The 20,689-nt window shown below is 43.4% G+C and overlaps 1 protein-coding gene across 1 annotated transcript; it reads right to left on the bottom strand.

Annotated features, from left to right (window-relative positions):
* Positions 1–13,791: 13,791 nt before the first annotated feature.
* Positions 13,792–19,944, bottom strand: LOC144894184 (uncharacterized). Its single transcript, XM_078786276.1, has 3 exons — positions 19,884–19,944; positions 15,449–15,573; positions 13,792–14,816 (listed from the first exon to the last, which is right to left on the bottom strand). The coding sequence occupies exons 1-3, from the start codon at positions 19,942–19,944 to the stop codon at positions 13,959–13,961; spliced, it is 1,044 nt and encodes a 347-aa protein (XP_078642402.1). The 3' UTR covers positions 13,792–13,958.
* Positions 19,945–20,689: the final 745 nt, after the last annotated feature.

Below are 20,689 nucleotides of genomic sequence, written 5' to 3'. Positions count from 1 at the left end.
GATCGAGGCTCATGAAAAGAGCTAACATTGATCATACAAAAAAAATCAAACAGACACATAAGACATATAATAAGGGGAGTGGTAGACAAGATGGGGAGAGAAGGGGAAGCACAAACACAACATTTGAGAGCAGGGACATCGGGAGATCTGTGAGATTGAGAGGGCTTGGGGGGAGGAGGCGTGGGAAGGGGGGGGGGGGGGAGTGGGAGAAGTATAAAACACAAGGACACCAAGGACTTCCAGGAAAGAAGTTGGTATTTCAAAAAAGTGGATCTGGGGTGAAATTAGCGGGGATAGAAAAGATCAAGGTTTTGGATGGTGGAAGATAAGAGATGGTGGTGAACATTTGTTTTAAAGACCTGGAGGGAGGAGTGGGATTGAAGAGAGTGGGGGAGTTTGTTCCAGAGGTGGGAGAAAAGAGGAATGAAGGAGTGAAGATGAGCAGAGAGTCTTCATTTTGGCAGTTTAACCATAAGAGGGTTGCTGGCAGGTCATGTGCGGCGAGTAGGAATATTTGGGGGAAAGAGCCCAGAGAGAGCTGGGGGAGCAAGGCTGGAGAGGAGTCGGTAGAAGACAGAAAGAACTGAGTTAGGATTTTAAACAATGAAGAATGGGGTGAAAATACTGGGAAAAACTGAGAGAACGAAAGTAAATGGACACAATCGACCGCTGAGAGAAAAACAAAGCCTCAAGGTAGGAAACAAAGTATTAGTCCGCAAAAAATGCGGCACGAAATAACCGACGATTTTATACAGGTATGAAAGATTACCACCGATAATCTTCCTCGGGACACACTGTAGGTACACACACCATAAGATAAATACAGTTTCGACAAAAATACAAATGTGAACAATATTACTTAATTTCGACAGCGTGGAGAGCGTGGACAGCTTCGAAAAAATGTAACCTCGCCGGCAAGATCTCCGCGAGATCTGATTGAGGTTGGGTTGTCATCACATTGATGTCATATTAATGTTGAGTTGTCATCCACAAACAAAATGTTTCTGGAATTAAAAAAATTGCAAATATTCACTGTTAATAAACTGTATTACTGTACTGTAACATATACAAGTTATAAGTTATGTTTTTCAATGACCGTCAGCGAAGCGACAGGCTCAATGCTAGCCTTATGTATTTAATCTACGAGGGGGTGATTCTCAGTAGCTTGTTGTGTCAAATAAGTCACTTACACAAATACTGTACCCGTGCATAGCTGTGCATTGTTAAAATGCCTGTCCTATTGTACAGCGCTCCTTTCCTATTCCATCTCCAGTCGCTGCATGACGTCATCGCCGGGCATCGAAGGCACGCGCCGAAAGGGAGTACTCAGTTTTCACTCTACTTTCTTTCCTCTTTTTTTTCTTTTTTTTTTCTTGTATACAACATCGAGGCTCGTAAAACAGCTAACATTAATCACACAAAAAGTCAAACCGACACAGAAAACACAAAATAAGGAGAGCGGTTGACAAGATGGGGAGAGAGGGGGAACAACACAAATACAATATTTGAGAGCAGGGACATCGAGAGAACTGTGGGAGGGAGAGGGCTTGGGGGGAGGTGGGAGAGGTATAAAACATATGGACACTGCAAGGACTTCCAGGAAAGAAGTTGGATTTTAAAAAAAGTGGATCTGGGGTGAATTAGCGGGTGTAGAAAAGATCAAGGTTTTCGATGGGGGAAGATAAGAGATGGTGGTGAACAGCTGTTTTAAAGACCTGGAGGGAAGAGTGGGATTGAAGGGAGTGGGGGAGTTTGTTCCAGAGGCGGGAGAAAAGGGAAATGAAAGAGTGAAGGTGAGCAGATAGCCTAGATTTTGGCAGTTTAATCATAAGAGGGTTGCTGGCAGATCTTGTGTGACCTGTAGGAATATTTGGGGGACAGAGCACAGAGAGAGCTGGGGGAGCAAGGCCGGAGAGGAATCGGGAGAAGACAGAAAGACCACCTACCTGCCTGCGGTGAGTGAGTGAAAGGCCCTCGGAGATAGCTTCATCACAGGAGATTCCAATGATTCTGAAAGCTTTGGTTTCAACAGCGTGAACCCGAGCTAGGTGTGAGGCAGGAGCACCAGCCCAGAGGGGAGAGCAGTATTCCATTGAGCTGCATATGAAAGCCTTGTATGTGGTGAGGAGCTCAGGTATGCCAAGGAAGGACTTCGCACAACGGAGGATGCCCAGTCGGCGACTGGCTTTGGAGGCCAGCTTGGAAATGTGGTTTTCCCATGAAAGATCATGGCAGATAGCGATACCCAAAAGCTTGAGCGACAGAACTTCTTGGAGAGGATTGTTGAGAAAGTAGATGGGAGGGTTTTCCAGTCGGTCTTTTCGGAGAGACAAAGGAAGAGTGTGAGATTTGTCAGGATTGAAAGACATGTTCCACTTGTTTGACCAGTCTGTGATTTTGTCCAGGTCTGAGGTGAGTGAGGAAGCTGCAGACTGCCGATCTGAGAGATGAGGAATGGAGCGGCAGAGAGTAGAGTCATCAGCAAAGAGATAGAGAGGATTTTCCGCAGAGTCGGAGAGATCATTGATGAAGACCAGAAAAAGCACAGGGCCCAGAACACTGCCTTGGGGAACTCCAGGCTGGGGAACAAAATTATTTTTGTTTGTTTGTTTGTTTGTCCGGGTGATATCTCAGCCGTCCTTTGAGCTGGGAAGCTGAAATTTGGGCACAATAGTGGGCACATGATTTGGCAAAAAAGAGTATTTTTTTGTTTTGATTGATCAATTAATTGATTAATTACTTGATTATTATCGATTTATTATCATCAGATTATTTATTATTTATTATCAGAAAATAGGGCAAAATGGAGAAGATTGTCATGGGGACCGCAAGGCTAACCCCCGCCCTTGCAGGGAAAATGGCCTTAAAATGCATGTTGTTGTTTGTTGTATTAATCACTTATTTATCTCCTTTCTCATCTCGGCAATATCTCAGGCACCTTTGAGCTAGGAAGCTGATATTTGGACACGACAATGACCAAGTGATTTGACTATAAAGGATATTTCTGATTTATTGATTAATCAATTAATCGATTATTTATTGATTGATTAATCAATCAATCAAATAATTATTTAATTTTTATTATTAAATTATTTAATTCGTTTTCATAAAGCTACAGCTTTTTGTACACAAAGTCGAGGCTCGTGTAAGAGCTAACTCATTAAACACAAAAAACATAAATGGACACATAAAACATATAATGAAGGGAGCGGGGCCATGGCCGAACTCAGACAACACAACCTCACCCAAGGAAGCGGAAGTGAGCTTCGGATGAAACACTGGTGATTTAGGTATGCTATTAGCCAATTGATTAAGAAATTAATTATTTTTGCGTTTATCATTTATTTAATTATGCAACTAATCAATCAATTATTGTACATCTCTCCCTCCCAATACTGTCTCTATGTGCTGAATGGCGGCATCGCGATTATTCGATGAATTTTTTTTTTTTGCGATTTTGAAATGGGAAAGACTTTCTATATGCACTGCATGTAAATTCGATATTTCTGTATTTCATTTTTAATTATTTTGTAAAAAAAAAGTCCAAAAAAATTTCCACTTTGACATTATGGGGTATGTAGATCAGTGACCAAAATCTCAATTTAATCCATTTTAAATTCAGGCTGTAAAACAACAAAATGTGAAAAAAATCAAGGGGTGTGAATACTTTCTGGAGGCTAATTCAAATGATTAATTTGTTCTGCTGGTTGCATCATGACTCAGGCATGGCTGTGCCGTTGTTATAAAAACACTGCACATTAAGGCAATAATTTGGAATTTGGACAGGGTGCTGAGGGTGCTAAAACGCTCTTACCTTTGTGAAAGACTTGCAATCTTTAAGGTCCACAGTAACCAATGCTGGTAGAAAGGATCACTGCTTACTGCCACATCAGACAGCATGCTCAATGATGCAACACCCTGCCTGCAAAACAACAATCTGACAGTTCATTTATGAAATAGATAGCATAAAGGCACGTGTGCTACTTCTGTGCCAGCTTGTAAAAACAGCATGAGAAACAAAAGTATGTCGAATCTAACACAAGGTAACAATGGGAAGCCAGGCTCAAAGTCTTGATGAATCAGTAACAGCATGAAGATTTTGAAGAGACCCACAGATTACAAGGGATGCCCAGGGAGTTAGTTTGTGGACAATCAAAAAAGAAGATGAATAAATGGTTAGATAAATTATTCAGTTCAATTATGAAATTATAAGAAAATGACCAAGTGGAAGGTTTCATTAAAGTTACTCTTTGAGTTGGACAGTTTATTCCAGGCCATGTACATAACGATCACATATAACATTAAAACAGGCAAACACCCTTGAACTTGCAGAATCAGCCATATTTCATGAGGGATGAGAGATTCAAGAGAATAACTATAGCTAGATCAGTTAATGAACATCATAAGAAGACGAAAAGACAGCTAACCTGTTTAAAGTGGAGGCACAGTAGGGAACGAGCCTCGGGCTCCAGGCAATAGATGTCAATATTCCTAAAAAAGGATGGAGTTTTGAAAGCATTTACACATTTTCAAACCTCAGTTTCCACAATAACCTTCAGGCATTTGAGTCTCTAATGCAAGAACAGCCTCCCATAGCAATGTAACAAGCATGCTGCTTCTTTTATTGTGGCACATTTAAACGAATGTCTCACATGTGTTGCGAACTCTATGAACTGTCGCAAGTGCAGAAATTTAATGTACAAACAAGATCTAAAGTCTTCTGACCCATCAAGATCTTGGAACTCACAGAGCATTAAAAATCATTTACATGCAAGATAATACAAGAGAGATTTTGAACCAGAAAAATGGAAGACAATGCGAGCAATGTGAGATGTTAGAGTAGTGTTTGATAATAGTGCAGCTCTGTTGGTGGATGAAATTACACCAAGACAGATATAGAAGAAAATGACATCACACAAATGAACCACTTGCTGCATTTATAAGGATCGCCACCTATAAGACGAGATTGCAGTGATTGGAATTGCTATTGGAAGTGATTGGATTGCAGTGATTGGTGGAGTGGAATTGCTATTGGGTTTCGCAATATGCTCCAGGTTCCATCAACATCATCAGAACCTGGAATCTCATGGCCTGGAAGTCATCTGGCGCACTGTGAAGACACACGCGGCCGTGCCTACTGATCAGCACTGTGTATCGCCCTGGATCCCTATTGCGAACGGACTGTTGTCCTATTCATTACTTGTCTGATAACCTGGATTCCGTCATCTGATAACCTGGACCAGCAGACAACTGGTCAGATTCTGTGGTGATTCTAGGTGATTTCACTGTACATCATCAATCATCAGGAGTGGGTTATAGGTAGCAAGTCCCCAACTGATAGAGCTGGAATTGTATGCTACAACCTTTGTCTGACGCATGGCTTGGACCAACTGGTAAAAGAGTCTATTCGTTGTGATAATCTACAGGACTTGGTCATCGTTGACTCTGCTGCTTATTACACTACAAGCGGGAAGGCCAACGTTGAAACATCTGACCAAAGCTCGGTGGAGATTATCTTCAAAAAGCCACCAGTCTTATATAAACAATACCAAAACCGATTACGGGATTACAAAAAAGCAAGCTGGGAACATCGGGCAGCATCTGCATGGCAGGCCATGGGATCAAGCCCTAAACCATGGAGATCCTGACATTGCTTGCAACAACATTGAGACAATCATGAAGTCAAGTATGAAGAAATTAATTCCTCATAGCGACGTCAATGTTCTTCCTACCGATATCCCATGGTTTACTGCGGTTTACCGAATGGCAGACAACGATGTCTGTCTGGCATATAACAATTGCAGTAAAACTCCACGTGCTGTTTCCTTTGATGCTCTGATAGGGGCAATAAAAAACTATCAGAGTGGTGAAGAAGGCTAAATGGACAACACTTCCAGAGGACAAAAGATAGTCCCACCTGCTAGAGTAACCAAATCCCGTGATTGGTGGTGGGTTGTGAAGAGGATGAGGATACAAGGGAAAGGACGACATTCTATTATCCCAACCTTGCAGAAGGATGGTCAAACCTTCACCACCTCTCAGGAGAAAGCAGACATCTTCTGCGATCATTTTGAATTAAAGTGTACAATTGATTATGGATCATGACTCGTGACATTAAACGGATCTTGCAGAAGCTCGACACAAATGAGGCATCAGGACCTAATGGAATTGGAAATTGACTTCTGAAAGAGTACGCATCAGTCTTTGCCACACATCTTGCCAACCTGTTCCATTTCTGCATTAGCCGTGGCCACTTCCTTTCCTCCTGGAAGATATCCTATGTAGTGGCAGTGCTCAAGAAGAACTCACGTTCTGTCCCAGATAATTACAGGCCCATCAGTTTTCTAAGCTGCATTACCAAGGTTATGGAGAGAGTTATCAACATTTCTCTGAGGAAACACCTCAAAATGATCTCATCAGCGACAGCCAGTTTGGCTTCCTTTCTGGGCATTCGCCCACAGACTTACTTACATACTGAGTCATGAGTGGATGTCTTGTCTCAACAGATGTCAAGAGGGTACAATTGTGGCACTTGACATCAAATCTGCATTTGATAGAGTGTGGCACAAGGGATTGGTGGCCAAGCTGGATGCAAGTTGAGTCGGAGGGCGGCTTTTGCACTGTGAGGGCAGCTGTGCAGCTACTTGATGGGCAGACGTATCCTGGTAGTGGTCAATGGCTAAGCATCAAATTTAACTCAAATAATGCATTAGTATGTCAAGGATCAATTATTGGAGCCATCTTATTTTTTTGTTTATATTAACTACAAATAGGGGCAGAAATGGAATGTCCCGTCTGACAACATGGACCAACTTCTATCTACTCATCCCAACTCTATCTTCCTCATATGTGGCGACTTCAATTGTCATCATGCCAGCTGGCTGCATGTGGGTTCCTCTCACACCAGCCATGGAACCTCAGCAAAGGACTTCTGCTATTCATTGGGACTGACACAATCTGTCAATTTCCCGACCCGGATCTCAGTCAATGGTACATCATCTCTTCTAGACTTGAATATGACTAACTTCCCTGCAAATGTCTGCTGTTCTTCTTCTGCTCCAATCGTTTCATCTGATTCATTTCCTTGGAAAAGTGGACATCTATCTGGCCATTCTCAGCGAGCCTAATCAGCGTTGACATGTCTGGCATTTCACTAAGGCCGACTGACACGGTCCTCAAGCAGCCATCAAACATCTGGACTGGTCTCCCATCTCTACTACCTATGACATCAACTCATCTTGGGAATTCTTCCAAAGTAAATTGCTCTCTCTCTCATGCACAGATTTATCCCATCTCGTCTTCAGTTGTCATACCCTTCCGCCCGTCCTTGGTACAGTAAATCTTATGGTGAGGCAGTTGCCCTGAAACAACTGGCCTTTGCCTCGTGGAAGGCAAATCCAACTGAAGGCAATCTCAGTTCCTTTCACAAAGCTCGGAACAAGTATGTGTCTACCCTCAGGCGAGCCAGGAAACACTCTCTCTCTACTCTCAAGACTGAACTCTCAAACCTGTCTTCCTCCTCCAAATTCTGGTGGTGTCTGGTCAAGTCTGTTTCTGGTGTTTGTTCCCCTTCCATCCCCTTCCTTACCTCAAACGGCTACCCAGCTGACTCCGCACGTGAAAAAGCTGAATGCCTAAACTCTGTGTTTGCCTCCAAATCGTGTGTCCCAAGCCCGTCCATCGCTCTGTACCCACCTTACCCAGGCGATCCAAGCTGCTCCTGGATTCTGTGTCCTCTTCTGACAAGGTGGAGAAGTTTCTGTCAAACTTCGACTCTGATTCTTCAACTGGACCAGACGGCATCAGCCCATGGGTAATAAATTCCTGCTCTGCTGCTCTTTCACACCCTCTCTCTGTTCTCTTCACCCATTCTTTTTCTCAAGGTCATCTGCCATCAACGTTGAAATCAGCCAACATTACCGCTTTACACAACAAATGTGCAAAAACAGATCCTTGCAACTATAGACTAATCAGCCTGCTCACAATCATCAGCAAGGTCATGGAATCCATCATTGCTTCTGACATCAAATCCTTCCTCTTCTCCAATGGCTTGATCTCTGATCATCAATTTGGATTCAGACCAGCTCACTCTACTATGGACATGCTGCTTCTACTATCTCAACAATGGTTGGAGGCCCTCAAAGCCAGGCTTCAGAGCTGTCTCCCTTGACATATCTAATGCCTTTTATATGGCCTGGCATGCCGCCCTGCTCACCAAACTCTCCTCTTATATTATCCATGGAAATCTCCATGCATGGCTTGCGGACTTCCTCTCTGGTCACAGTCAACGTGTGGCCCTGAATGGAATTCTCTCATCTCCCCTTCCTGTCCAGGCTGAAGTTCCCTAAGTCAGTGTTCTGAACCCTGTGCTTTTTCTGTTCTGCATCAATGATCTCTCCGACTCTCTGGAAAATCCTCTCTATCTCTTTGCTGGTGAATCCACTTCCTGCCGCTCCATATCTCAACCCTCAGATCGGCAGGCTGCAGCCTCTTCACTTTCTGCAGACCTGGACAAAATCACACACTGGTCAAGAAAGTGGAACATGTCTTTCAATCCTGACAAATCTCACACTCTCCCTATGTGTGTCCGAAAAGACCATCTGGAAAACCCTCCCATTTACTTTTTCAACAATCCTCTCAAAGAAGTTCTTTCACTCAAGCTTTTGGATCTCGCTATCAGCCATGACCATTCCTGGGAAAACCACATTTCCAAGCTGGCCTTCAAAGCCAGTCGCCGACTGGGCATGCTCCGTCATGCAAAGTCCTTCCTTGGCACCTCTGAGCTCCTCACTACATACATAGCTTTCATCCGCAGCTCATTGGAATACTGCTCTCCCCTCTGTGCTGGTTCCCCTGCCTCACATCTAGCTCGGCTGCACACTGCAGAAACGAAAGCTTTCAGTCACTCCCACGATGAAGCTGATTCTGAGGGCCTATCACTCGCTCACCACAGGCAGGTTGGTGGTCTTTCTGTCTTCTACTGACTCCTCTCTGGCCTTGCTCCCCCAGCTCTCGCAGTGTTCTGTCCCCCAAATATTCCTTCAGGATACACAAGTTCTGCCACCAACCCTCTTCTGGTGAAACTGCCAAAATCAAGTCTCTCTGCTCACCTTCACTCTTTCATTCCTCTTTTCTCCCGCCTGTGAAACAATCTCCCACTCTCTCTTCAATTCCACGACTCTCTCCAGGTCTTTAAAACAGCTGTTTACCACCATCTCGTATTTCCCCCAACCAAACCTCGATCTTTTCTACCCCCGTTAATACACCTACACCCCAAATCTACCTCTTTCAATCTCCAACTTCATTCCTGAAATTCCGAGTCGTGTCAATTTGTTTTATACCGTGTACCCCTCCCCCCTCCACTCCCCGAAGCCCTCTTCCTTCCACAGATCTCTCAATGTCCTTGTTCTCTACTGTTGTTGTGATTGTGTGCTTCCCTCTCCCCATCTTGTCTCCCGATCCCTTTATGTTTTATGTGTCCGTGCATGTTGTTTATGTTTAATGTTAGTTCTTACACGAGCTTCGATCTTGTATACAAAAAAAAGGATACAAATTTGAAAGGGGTTGTATGCTTTCTGTAGACACTGTATATATCGATAGATATATGCACATATAATTATTTTTGTTGAGTCTTCGACTCTTGGGTATATCATTTGTAGATCTTGTTAAACGACCCACATAAGTTATGAATTAACATGCAACAAAAAGGAAACGCTGTTATACATAATTTCACATCTTCAATGAAATTAAAACAGCGCTGTTCCCCATATCAATTTCTGGAGGAAGAAAATTACTACTAATGAAGAACTAGTGCTTGCTTGAGGTCAGTGGGATAATCTACATTCTGTAAACCTAGAGACAAATGTTCTTATTACTTTGCATTAATGACATTTAAGAAACTGGAACGCTGTGTGCCCCATGATAATTAGTTGCGAGGTTGAAATCAAATCCAAATTGCATGTGCTCAGGTAGTCAAGTGATTCCTTTGTAAGTCACTGTGCAGTGGGAGTGAAATGCCACATCCAGTTTTAATTGTGTGTGAAGGCTTCATGGGTCATTCAAAAAGATCTACCCATAATAGTCTATTATGTACCAAAAAATATATGAGGCATACCTATGAATAACAAATATATTTATATACAGTATTTACTTTTTCAATATTTATACTTATCTACTTATATAAAACCGAAAAACACGGTCCGTCTGTGAAGCTGTGTGATTATATATCTATTAATTACGTACTGCTTGAAGTCGGTTGCAACCTGTCTATTAATTACATACGTCTATTAATTACGGACTGTTGGAATATGCATTTCGACCCTTTAGACTTGTGAGACCCCTTAGACCTCTGAAGACCCTTTAAGTTCCCCAAGACCCTAAAGACCAACGAGACCCCAAAGACCCAAAATGTGCTTAAAAGCCCCAAAGACGCAGAGGACCCAAAATAATCCGAAGACCGAAAATAACCCGAAGAACCTTAAATATCGGAAGATCCAAAAGACCCCGAAGACCCTTAAAGACCACGAAGATCCAAAAGACTCTGAAGACCCAAAACACCCGACAACCCTAAAGACCCATAAGACCCCAAAGGCCTGTAAGAACCTTTAGATGCATTAGACCAGCATGGACTCTTGACAATTTAGAGCTTTAGACCAGTTGGACTTTTTTAGATAAAAAATTTTTTTTTACAAATAAATACTATCACCAATATATTAAATAAATTTGTACTAAAGAAATGTTTGGATTATGATTGGTGTAAATCATGACAACACAGAAACTCAAGTTCAGTCAGGTCATTATCCTCAGTTAAAACAAGCCTGTGCCTCTGTAGCAATGTGTGATGAGGCGAGCGTAGCAAGCCGATCCACGCTAGTCCTACTATATTAAAATAAGGCAATTCTCTGTGAGGGTGTACGTCTGAAAATCATATTAAAAACATGGCTCTGCCAATCTCCACTAAATTTTTCATGCATGGTGAGGTTACCCACGGTCAGGTCATGGGCTCACGGAGGGAGTGGGTGTTTCTAGTACTGTACGTTGGCAAATACAAAAGTGTTGGTGTGTCTTGAACCTGTGACTACTCGTATCTCCTTCATATAACTTGCATGTCATTTGGAGAGTCTATAACGTATTTATTTTACAATTCTAATGCTTTATATCTATAGTTATGAAATCACCTGTTTAACATGCTCTACAAAATACGGTTGAGTGGTATGCTAAACATTATATACTCATGTGCCATATTCTTGCATTCGCACGCTGCAGCTCAGCCTGCACCGAAGTGCATGTTTCGCACAATGGTTATTCGGCTTTGGCTTCGGCAAACAGCGTGCCGCACAACGGTGGTGCTGTACCCAATGATCGCACCCCTACCCCGGCTCCTCCAACGCGAAGTCCTGGGTCTGTATGATCACACACACCTCACACCCTAACAACACGACACATCGTCGTGCCTCTTCCACGCTCTCTATTTCCCTCTCTGGTACTGTGTCCTGTAGAGTGTTTTCAGATTGTGGCTTGTGCACGTACTTTGGCACATTTACACATTTTAAACCACATGTATGCACACTCCAGCTCTGGCTCTTTGTAAGCAAAAAAAGGTTTGTGCAAACACTTCACTTATTTTGATTATTCTGCAACATTGCAGGAACTTTTAGGTTCCCTCCTTGCCTCTGTAGCCATGACGTATATTGATTGATGTCACAGTAGTCCTAAGAACCAATCAGGAATCAGGTCTGAGCATAAATTGTTTTGAGTCTACAGGTCCCGGTGTTCTTGTGTATATAAGAAGTACAAGATGAAAAGCTTCGACAGCATCTGTTCTTTCTGCGATATATACTCTGCACACACATGAAGCGAAAAGCGGAGTGAAGCAATTGGTTCACTTTATCCGTCTGTCTACAAACGTCAGTTTATGATCGAGGAACAACTTAATGTATATTGAATGTTATATTTTGAACACGAATCGGAACATGAATTGGATTTTGGCAAGTTGTATGGAATTTCATCCCAATTACTCAAGCGCAGAGAGTACTGAGGTAATTTTTTTATACCCTCTCTGCCTGTCTGATAGTCATACAAAAGTGAAAATCAATCCTAAACAGGAATGTCACTATTTTTAAGGACGTCATAAAGGACACAAACAACAGGCACAAATAACTAATGTAACACGTTAAATAAGGTGGTGCAAAAGCTGCTGCGTCAATGCTGGTGAACTTCCAAAAAAAGGTTTTTCTACAATCTTTAAAATATTTTTTTATTTCAATTCATTTTTTTTTTGTATAGGCCTACAGAGTCAATGCTCGTGTAAGAGTTAACACATTAAACACGAAAACGTGCACGGACCCATAAAACATACAATAAACAAGCATTCTGAGTATTGCGCTGCAATACATGTCCCCTACTAAAGTTCAAAGGGCCATAACTTTGTCAAAAATGATCGAATATGCAAATTTATGCACTGTTGATGCTGGTTTTCAAACTTGATCTGAGGTATGCAGAAACACATGTGTGTCACGCCTCGCCTCGTTGATAATCCCGCAAGGTCGCTCCATGGAGCGGCCTGCACGTATTGCACTGTGTGAATTATATAAATTATTACCAACTCACGGTGTGAGGTACTAGTGATTCAAGAGATATCCATTTTAAAAAATATTTTCGTTTAATTAACGATATCTGCCAAACCACGTGCCCTATCGCGAATTCCAAAAGGACATTTTAGTGCTGACATGATGAACAGATCTGTGAAGTTTCCCCTCGATTGGACCAAAAATGAGGGAGGGGCTCGGTTTTAAAGGTTCATGCTTAAAAACGTCATAACTCTGAAACCATCAGTAATTTATTATATTTTTCGGTTCACGATCAATGATCGATGTGTATATATATGTTGCTCGGCTTGGCTCCGCCCCTCCCGAAAGCGCGCGCTGTGTTGCGCTGTTGACGTTTGCGAGACGAGGCTGAGGGCACGCAGTGCGGCTTGAGGAGAACTCTAGAATAAACAAGAAATATCGATTTTTAAAAATATTTTCGTTTAATTAACGATATCTGCCAAACCACGTGCCCTATCGCAAATTCCAAAAGGACATTTTAGTAGATTGATATGCTGAACAGATCTGTGAAGTTTCCCCTCGATTGGATCAAAAATGAGGGAGGGGCTCGGTTTTAAAGGTTCATGCTTAAAAACGTCATAACTCTGAAACCATGTGATGCATGACGTCATGCTCGTTGACTTTTTTGTTCGTCATGGGTATGCGATTCTGCCTGAAAAGTTTGGCCTCGATCTGTTCAGCCGTTGCAGAGAAAAAGGGGTTTTCGTGTTTTCACGAAAAACAATATGGCGACCGAACCACGTGACCCGTGACTTCATAATTACAATTAAAATATTTAGTGCAGCGGCATAGCAAACCAATTGTGCATTTTGTGATGGAAGCACCAAATTTGGCAGAATGATAGAAAATTATATGGAGAACATTTTCAGATATGGAACCACTTTGGAATTCACCCCAATGTGGCCGCCATATTGGATTTCAAAATGGCGGCTTAAAAATCTTTAATTACAAATATTTCTGGTTCTATACCAGCTACAGCCTTGATTTTAGTGTCTGGATGTACAAACTTGAGGTCAAGGAATTGAATGGTTCTACTTAGAAGTTGATTTACTGACGCCATATTGGATTTCAAGATGGCGGAAATTGATTTACTGACGCCATATTGGATTCCAAGATGGCGGCTTCCGAAAATCTGCTGACCGATATCTCTGGTTCTATGCCAGCTAGATACTTGATTCTGGTGTCTAGATGTACATTTCTGAGGTCAATGAATTGAATGGTTGTATTGAAATATGTTTTAATGCACATAAGCAACTGATAATCCCATATTACGTACATTGTATACACACGTTCAGCAAGAGAACTAGCGAGCGTATTGCATCAAGTCATGCCAAGTGTCACAGTTCCAACTCAATGTGAGCAGTCACCATCACAGGCACACAGTGCTGTGCATTTCAGAGCCGCTTTCTTGCACTTGCATCTCCCACTGCAACCTTTTTCGCACCCACAACAGATGAGTTCATAGCAGGATTTGGCAGCTTCTGGTAGTGTTGTCCACAGAGGATCGAACTGTCCGTCATTGTCCACCCACCCCCAGTCGCATGGTGATGGGAGATAGCAGTGTGGGACAAGAGACTGTCCCCAACAATGTCCACCCTGGTAAGTTGCTCTCTTCACGTGTTGTACTAGGGCGGCCTGTGTTGGAGGTATTGCTTCAATGGATCGAGATTTCTTTGCAAAGAGTTTCTTTCTTGCCAGATTCACCTCAGAACATGTGCATGTGCGGTCGTACAGAAGCACTACGTATCTCTCCAGGGTTGCCAGTGTATCCTCAGAGATCTCACTTGGTGCAGATGCCAGGTCCAGGAATGCATTGGTCACTTCTGGAAAAGTTTCCCATACTGCCCATGCTGTTTTCTTGCCACGACCTGCAAAGCTCGAGACGGTATCACACCCTGTGATTGCATGGAAGATTGGCAGTGCCTTGGCTTTGTCTGGTCCCAGGGTAGCAGACAGCTCGTGTGCTGCTATGTAGCAGAAGTTCTTTCTGGTTCCAAACACTAACCAGAGTTCGTCCACTACCTCATTAAGCTCCTGGGCCATCCACACAGCGAGAACCACCACATCTGTGTCCACGGTGCGGATGAGTACTCTGCGGTGTCCAGATTTCATAGCAGCTGCTGCGTGGAGCATCATGCGCGTGTCTGCTTCCTCGTGATTGCACGGGGCCAAAGCGGCTGTGTCTGCACATGGTGGTACAGCAATGACCTGTTGGTGTAAGCATGAACAATACCGTGATGTAAATTAAATGTGAATTCCTTTGGTGTAGGTGGTCACGAATAAAACCTGACATGAATCTGCATAACATTTATTAATTTATTTCAGTACATTATTTCAAGTACATAAATACAGGGCAATTATTATTATTATTATTATTATTATTATTATTATTGTTATTTACTTGGCATCAAACACATGAAATCATACAATATGACATTGCACATATAACAGTAGCCTGTTCGTGTACACTCCCCCAAGATGCCAGGAAAGAAAAAAGCAATTCAAGAACACTATGGCCAATAGGCCTTTCTTAACAATTTGAGGGAGTGTACCGTGGACAGCTAAAGATTATATATACAATACAAAATATTCTTCCGAATAGATAATACAAATCGGGATTATATAATCAAAATTAAATTATATGAAAAGAATACACATATGTGGGTAAGAATTTACTGTACAACAGCATAAATCAATAATACATTGTATAATATGTACTGAAACCACAGAAGATTGTACACACACTCTCAAACACACAAGCAGGCACGCACCCACTCTCACCACCCAGACACATACACACACTTTCACTAACACACACTAACATACATCATGCACATTACCTGTTCACCGTCAGTAGCAATCAGCTGTTTGTCTGGCACATCGATGGACTCCGTGACCTGCTTAGACAGAAAGCTGAAGAGTTCCTCCTTGTTCTCGTCGACACGGAGGAAACTGTGCCAGTTGCCTGGTAGGAGGGCAGAGCCAGTGACACGTCTGCGTATTCCCTTGCCTCTGTTGGTCCTTGCAGTTGCCTTCAGGCTGCCTGACTTTGCATAGCGGTCCCACACTAGATCGAGACGAGATCGATGTTGAAGCTGTGACAATGTATGGAACGAATACTTTTGTGGCATAGTCAAGAAATGTTTTGGTCTGGCCTGGGCTCAGCATTTGAACTATTACAGCTCCATCGAGGATCACAGAAGATACTTGTGGTGGGTCCGACTTTGTTTCGACAAGCTGTTCTAAGGGCTGCAACAAGTCAGCTTTGGAACCAAAGCGGAGCTGTCCATTTTGCGAGAGTGCTGGCGGATGTGCGCTGTTCTCATGTTTGAAGAACTGCTCGAGACCCCCATCTCTGGTTTGGCATGCGATGTATAGTCTGGAGAAGAGCTCTGAATCACTCTTTGCAGAGGCTACTTGTTGTTTGCTCTTCTGGGCAGCTTTGACCTTGATGGATGAAAACAACGGGAGTTTGTTGCGTTTGATGACATCATTGAGTGGCTTGGATCTGTCTGCCAGACGTTCCTTCTCAAATGAATGGAACTGATCTCTCCCAATCTGTAAAGCTGTACGCACAGTATCTACAACAGCTGGGTATCCTGAAGAAACTCTGCAGCCTTGCGAACGTGTTTATCTAGTTCCAATGTCGCTGCTTGATGAAACTCCAAACCAAGCTCTTGCTGGCAGAAGAAGCACAAATTGTCGCATATGCTATCAACACAAGCTGCCTGAGACCTAGTAAGCTTGTACTTATCTGTGATTGTACTGGGGATAGGGCTTCCCTCTGAATGACTTCTCTTCTGTACCCGCTGTAGCTTGGTAGTGTTATATTTCACCCTGCATGACTTGTGCCACTTGGCTTGGTGGGCAGCTAGAGTGGCAGCTATCCCTTGGTCTTCATCCAGTCGTTGCAAGTCCACGTCTTGTGGCAGCTTGCCTAGTTTATTGAATGCTGATAGATTGTCTTCAAGTGTCTTGTATCCAGCACCTGCATCAGTTATTTTCGTGACAGCAGGACACTGTAGGGACTCTCCTATATCAACTTGACACAGAACACAGAGTTCCCAGTCCAGTGGCGTCTTTGGCATTGAAGTTACATGCTTGGTAACATGAACTAACTTGAACTGCTTCGACATGATTGAAACCTGGATGGAGCAAACAAACAAAAAAGTCGTTTAATTAGGGGTTAATCAACGGACCAGCATGTTTTATCTACAGGACAATACACGACCCCCCCTGAAATTTGACACCAAATGACCTCTTTTAGGGGTATTTTTGGCCGAAATTTTCAAATTTTTCACTTCCCAGACCCCTAGATGTTCCCTTGAGCTCAGAATCGCCGCTGTAATGTGTCTACTGATGTTAGAAAAGATATAGGGTGAATGGGGCAATAATTGTGCCTGTAGGATTTGTTTCCGCCACCCCCCCTAAGGGTTACAGATTTTTAAAGCCGCCATTTTGAAATCCAATATGGCGGCGACCTTGGGTGAATTTCAAAGTGGTTCCATATCTGAAAATGTTCTAAATATAACATTCTATCATTGTGCCAAATTTGGTGCTTCCATCACAAAATGCACAATTCTTCTTAAATTTTTGCTATGCCGCTGCACTAATTCTCCAGACCGAGTCCATCATATGGTGAAAATTTTATCTCAATCGGTCCTATTATTGCAGAAAAATTGGTTTTTAAAGGAAATTAAAACTTAAAATGGCACTGAGTTAAGGATCATCAGAATTATCAGAATTACCAAAGTTCAAAGTGCCATAACTTTGTTAAAATGATCGAAACGTCGTGAAGTTCGAACTTGACCTGTAACTTATCATGAGGAAACCATGTGCCAAGTTTGAAATCATTAGCATTAAGAGTTTAGAAAAAAGGTCCGGAAAACTGTTCTTTGCGTAACGGACTGAGGGACTGACAGACGGAGGGACGGAGTGCAAACCTATAGTCCCCTCCGGTGTGCACCGGTAGGAGACTAATAAAGGGAGCGAGAGACAAGAGGGGGTGGGAGAGGGAAGCACACAAGCACAACAATAGTAGAGAACAAGGACATCAGGAGAACTGTGAAAGGGAGAGGGCTGGGGGTGTTGGAGGGGAGGGGGTACGTTGTATAAAACAAATTGACGCAACTAGGATTTCATGAATGAAGTCAGAGATTGAAAGAGGTGGATTTGGGGTGATTTGACGGGGGTAGAAAAGATCAAGGTTTTGGATGGAGGAAGATAAGAGATGGTGGTGAACAGCTGTTTTGAAGACCTGGAGGGAGGAGTGGGATTGGAGATAGTGTGGGAGAGGTGGAAAAGAAGAGGTGGAAAAAACAGAGGAACAAGGAGAGGGTTTGTGGCAGATCTTCTGCGTCCTGAAGGAATACTCGGGGGACAGAGCACAGACAGAGCAGGGTGGGGGGGGGGGGGGGGGCTCGGCCGGAGAGGAATCGGTAGAAGACAGAAAGACCACCAACCTGCCTGTGGTGAGTGAGAGAAAGGCCCTCAGAATCAGCTTCATCGCAGGAGATTCCAATGATTCTGAACTAATTATATACACTTTAACACCGTAGAACATAAATCACCCTATTGACACTTTCAAAATCCTTCTGTTTAGCAGTACTTGGACAAAATATTCATGCTGTCTCGTGCCCTGAGGGCAGAATGATTGTGTGAAATTTTGCATTGATATCAAATATGGCGGCGCCTTGTGCTGTTTCGCTATTAGCTTTAGGGAATGTAAAGATTCAGACAAACATGCGGCTTGTAGAAAATATAGATCGTGCTCGGCCGTAAAGCAGGATTTGATAAGACCTTCCCATGTCGACGTCGTTCTCAAGACTGTGCAGGGTAAGGTGTTTAAGCGTAATATTATTTATATAGAAGGAGATGGGCAAGAAAAGGCTAGACGTATGTGAGCAAACTCTTTTGCTGAGCCCAGAGAGAGAGAGTCTGTGCATTCCCAAAGTTCACATTTAAGTTTCCTGTAATATGAAAAGCAAACCAATGGTACACTGCATGCTGCCAAAGTAAGCACTCAATATGAGGTGTGAACCGCCTCTCTTTTTGGGTCAACTGAGTTTAGTGGCTCAGATGTGAGGGAATAATGGAGCAATTTCCTTTTAATAACATCCTGCTGGTGTTTCATACGAACAGCAATCCTTCAGTATATTGAATTATTGTAGAAATTTTGTGATTCGTCTTTAAGAGAGCCGGGTATTGAAGGAAAGTGAGACGATATTATTTAGACTAAAACATTCTTCATTTCCGAATTGTTTTGGTGTCATAATGGTTGACTGGTGACGCTGGTTTTTCTCTGTACGAGTTTGCCTGCATCTCTGAATCTGCCGTTTTTCATGAGATCACCAAAATTCTATCAGATCTGATTTTTTAAAATCCCATCAAGTCATCTTTCCTTTCTTTCGATGTATATGACTCACTAATTATACACCCGTTCCCTACGGGAGCGGCATGAAGAGTCATTGCTCTCTGGGTATATAGATTACAGTAGATCTAGGATCGGGCCTCAATATAAGGGATGTGCTCTGCTACCAAGTTTCTTGTGGAGTGCTCACCAAGTGGCTTGGTTATTCAAGCAAGCACTCCATTCAAAACCGTTTAAGAAGGAACGGCTGGCTTAGCAAGCTGCTTGGTAACTGAACATACCCTGGGATCCCTTTCTTTCAGTTTAGTGTTAAACAGCAGTAGCGACTGTTTCCAAAGGTAACATGTTTATGGTTTATAATATTTTTTACTTCCGGTAAGGGTTTTCCATGACAAGGAAAGATAAGCTATTATACACATTAACATGCCGTTTGTCCAAGAAGGAAACTCCTTCTGAAGGGGAGATATTATTAGTATTGTCGTGTGGAAGGCTCTCAGTTAGACAGAGCGTCCACAGATGGAATCGAGCTTAACGAGGCGACAATCAATGCAATGGCGGATCATACACGAGAAGGGGGGTTTGGGAGAATGCCGCGGCTTACCTGTCGGTCCGACGATGTCTTCACCCTTTGAAAATAACTCACAAACGAAAACGGAATCAAAGTTGTGTTTGGAAAATAATACAAGGGTTTATTTAATAAATATCGGGACAGGAAAAGAATGTGCCGGTAATAGCTGAACCCCATAGAGAGCGCTCTTACACACGGACTTCGAACTACACACAAAATGGGAGAATGAAATAAAGAAAACGTTGTGGTTCAGGTGTGGTGCGTCCTATCTGTGTCTGGATGTAGCATCTGTCAGGGATCGTCCAGGCTCCGGTGTGCACGCTCCGTCAGGCCTCACCGAGCGCCTCGCTCGCACCGGTCTCGTCTGCTCCAGCGGCAAGCCTCGCTTGTACGCTCATTGTTCGCACGCGAGGTCCCGTTTGCTCCAGCAGCAAACCTAGCTCATACGCTCGTCGTTCGCTAGCCCCCGACGCGTCCTTCTTCGCGTGAAGCGAGCGGGCGTGCTTGCAACCCGCCCCTTCAGTCGAGCAACGTCTTCCTCGATTCGTCAGAGAACTCCGATGCACCCAACGTTTGTGGTGTAGGAAGGAGAGAGGTTCGAGGGCGAAGGTGGTGAAAGGAGTCAGCGGTCGAGGGAGCGGAATCATGAGGCAGCAAAGGGAACAGGTCCAGCCAAGAAGGAAGACACAAAAACGAGAGAGAAAATGTCGGCCAGTCCGTGGTTTTACCGGCCATGGTGTGACGTCAGCACTCCCTCCACCAATGGCTGCGTCTCATGCCATCGGTCCCTCGCCAATCAGTCTGACGCTTCCTTCCACCTTCCTTCCACCAATCAGTGGCCAGCTTTTTACCCCATGGTGTGATCTTCCCATCAAAACCCTTTTTACCAATCACGCGCGAAGTGGGCATGGCCTTTGCCTGCCTTGCATGATGTGTGTTGCTATGCCAGCCGGTGATGTGGCTGAATGCGGCCCCATCGGCGGTGCCCCGAACTGGCTTCCTGCCTGTTCATCCTGTATGTCTTGTTGCGGCGGGGGAACTAATTAATGTTAATAGGACTATCGAATGTCTAAGAGTGTGTTGCCATACCGGACACAGGGATGATCACAGAGGGAACGACACACAATGTAATATTATCCTTAT

Source organism: Myxine glutinosa, chromosome 11 (assembly GCF_964187855.1).
Source record: "Myxine glutinosa chromosome 11, kmMyxGlut1.1, whole genome shotgun sequence".
NCBI lineage: Eukaryota > Metazoa > Chordata > Myxini > Myxiniformes > Myxinidae > Myxine > Myxine glutinosa.
The sequence above is the reverse complement of the archived record's forward strand: the minus strand, read 5'-3'. Positions and strand labels throughout refer to the sequence as shown.